The 1,958-nt window shown below is 36.8% G+C and overlaps 1 protein-coding gene across 1 annotated transcript in view; it reads right to left on the reverse strand.

The window, feature by feature from the left end:
* The window catches only part of LOC117953068 (bone morphogenetic protein receptor type-2-like), a 13,657-nt gene extending 13,104 nt beyond the window's left edge, over nt 1-553 (reverse strand). The window contains exon 1 of the mRNA XM_034885785.1: nt 435-553. Within this exon, the coding sequence (XP_034741676.1) occupies nt 435-553 (119 nt within the window). The remainder of the gene's footprint in view (nt 1-434) is intronic.
* Nucleotides 554-1,958: the final 1,405 nt, after the last annotated feature.

Consider the following 1,958-nt stretch of genomic DNA (forward strand, 5'->3'; position numbering starts at 1 on the left):
CTCATGTTGTCCTCATGTTGTCTTCATGTTGTCCTCATGTTGCCCTCATGTCGCCCTCATGTTGTCCTCATGTTGTCCCCATGTTGTGCTCATGTTGTCCCCATGTTGTCCCCATGTTGTCCCCATGTTGTCCTCATGTTGCTCTCATGTTGTCTTCCTGTTGTCCTCATGTTGCCCTCATGTTGTCCCCATGTTGTCCCCATGTTGTCCCCATGTTGTCCTCATGTTGCTCTCATGTTGCTCTCATGTTGTCCCCATGTTGTCCTCTTGTTGCTCTCATGTTGTCCCTCATGTTGTCTTCATGTTGTCCCCATGTTGTCCCTCATGTTGTCTTTATGTTATCCTCATGTTATCAAAAAAAACATTGAAAACATCGGAAAAAGTGACAAAATAACAGTAAAAAAATTGGGAAGACAACACGAGTGTTAATGTACAGTTTGGTGTTTTTGGTGAATTGGACTGATGTGATGATGGGTGACTGACCGGTGACAGCAGGTGGCAGCAGCAGGAAACACACACACACTGTTAACGAGGCTCCGCACACGGCAGCCATGTTGGCTCCAGGTCACAGGTTCGAGTCCCTGTAGACGTCACGCGGACACACAGGAGGCCTGAAGGAAACACACGCGCAGCATCACCTCTGAAAGCCCAGAACACACAGATTACACATTTAAAAGGCAATAATAATAATAGTAATAATAATAGTAATAATAATAATAATAATAATAATAATAATAATAATAATAAATAATAATAGTAATAATAATAATAATAATAATAATAATAATAAATAGTAATAATAATAGTAATAATAATAATAATAATAATAATAATAATAATAAATAAAAGTAATACTAATATTAATAATAATAATATTAATAATAATAATAATAATACATAATAGTAGTAATAATAATAATAATAATAATAATAATAATAATAATAATAATAATAATAATAATAATAATAAAAATAATAACACAGGCTGTAATGTAACCCTACAGGACAGCATATCTCCACCAGACTCCATGTAAATAATCACTACTTTTAGAGTGTATAGAGCAGCATATCTCCACCAGACTCCATGTAAATAATCACTACTTTTAGCGTGTATAGAGCAGCATATCTCCACCAGACTCCATGTAAATAATCACTACTTTTAGTGTGTATAGAGCAGCATATCTCCACCAGACTCCATGTAAATAATCACTACTTTTAGCGTGTATAGAGCAGCATATCTCCACCAGACTCCATGTTAATAATCACTACTTTTAGCGTGTATAGAGCAGCATATCTCCACCAGACTCCATGTTAATAATCACTACTTTAAGCGTGTGTAGAGCAGCATATCTCCACATGTAAATGGGTGAATTAAGAGTTTATTCCAACCAGACCAGAGTGGTGATTGGTGGAACAGTGGAAAGATGAACCAAGACGGCTTTTGGAAGTTTTATTTAGTTTCTGTCCAGTTAGAATGAAGTGTGTTTTACGATGATAAAAGTAATGATTATTTCCATGGAGTCTGGTGGGTTTAGTGATGGTGATTTATCCTTCTGTTTGACTAACAGTCAGTATAATAACTAAATATAATAATAATATTTTAATGCTAATCAGTGAAACGTCAATGGCCTCAAAATAAGTTATATATATTAATGTCATATATTAAACCCAAAACCACCCAATCAGCTCTCTGTAACCTTCCTGATCTCTGATCCATGATGTCTTTGTAACACACCTGTACTACACACTCACACACACGCGCGCAGCTAGTACGTGTGTGTGTAACTGATCAGATATTTTTGATCACCTGCGATGTTCACCTTCAGGTAAATCTGACATCGACGTTGTTAGAGCTGACAACGGATGGGAGTGATGTGCATGCGTCCTTGTGTGTGTGTGTGTGTGTGTGTGTGTGTGTGTGTGTGTGTGTGTGTGTGTGTGTGTGTGTGTGTGTGTGT

This window comes from Etheostoma cragini, chromosome 11 (genome assembly GCF_013103735.1).
Source record: "Etheostoma cragini isolate CJK2018 chromosome 11, CSU_Ecrag_1.0, whole genome shotgun sequence".
In the NCBI taxonomy this organism is placed as follows: Eukaryota; Metazoa; Chordata; class Actinopteri; order Perciformes; family Percidae; genus Etheostoma; species Etheostoma cragini.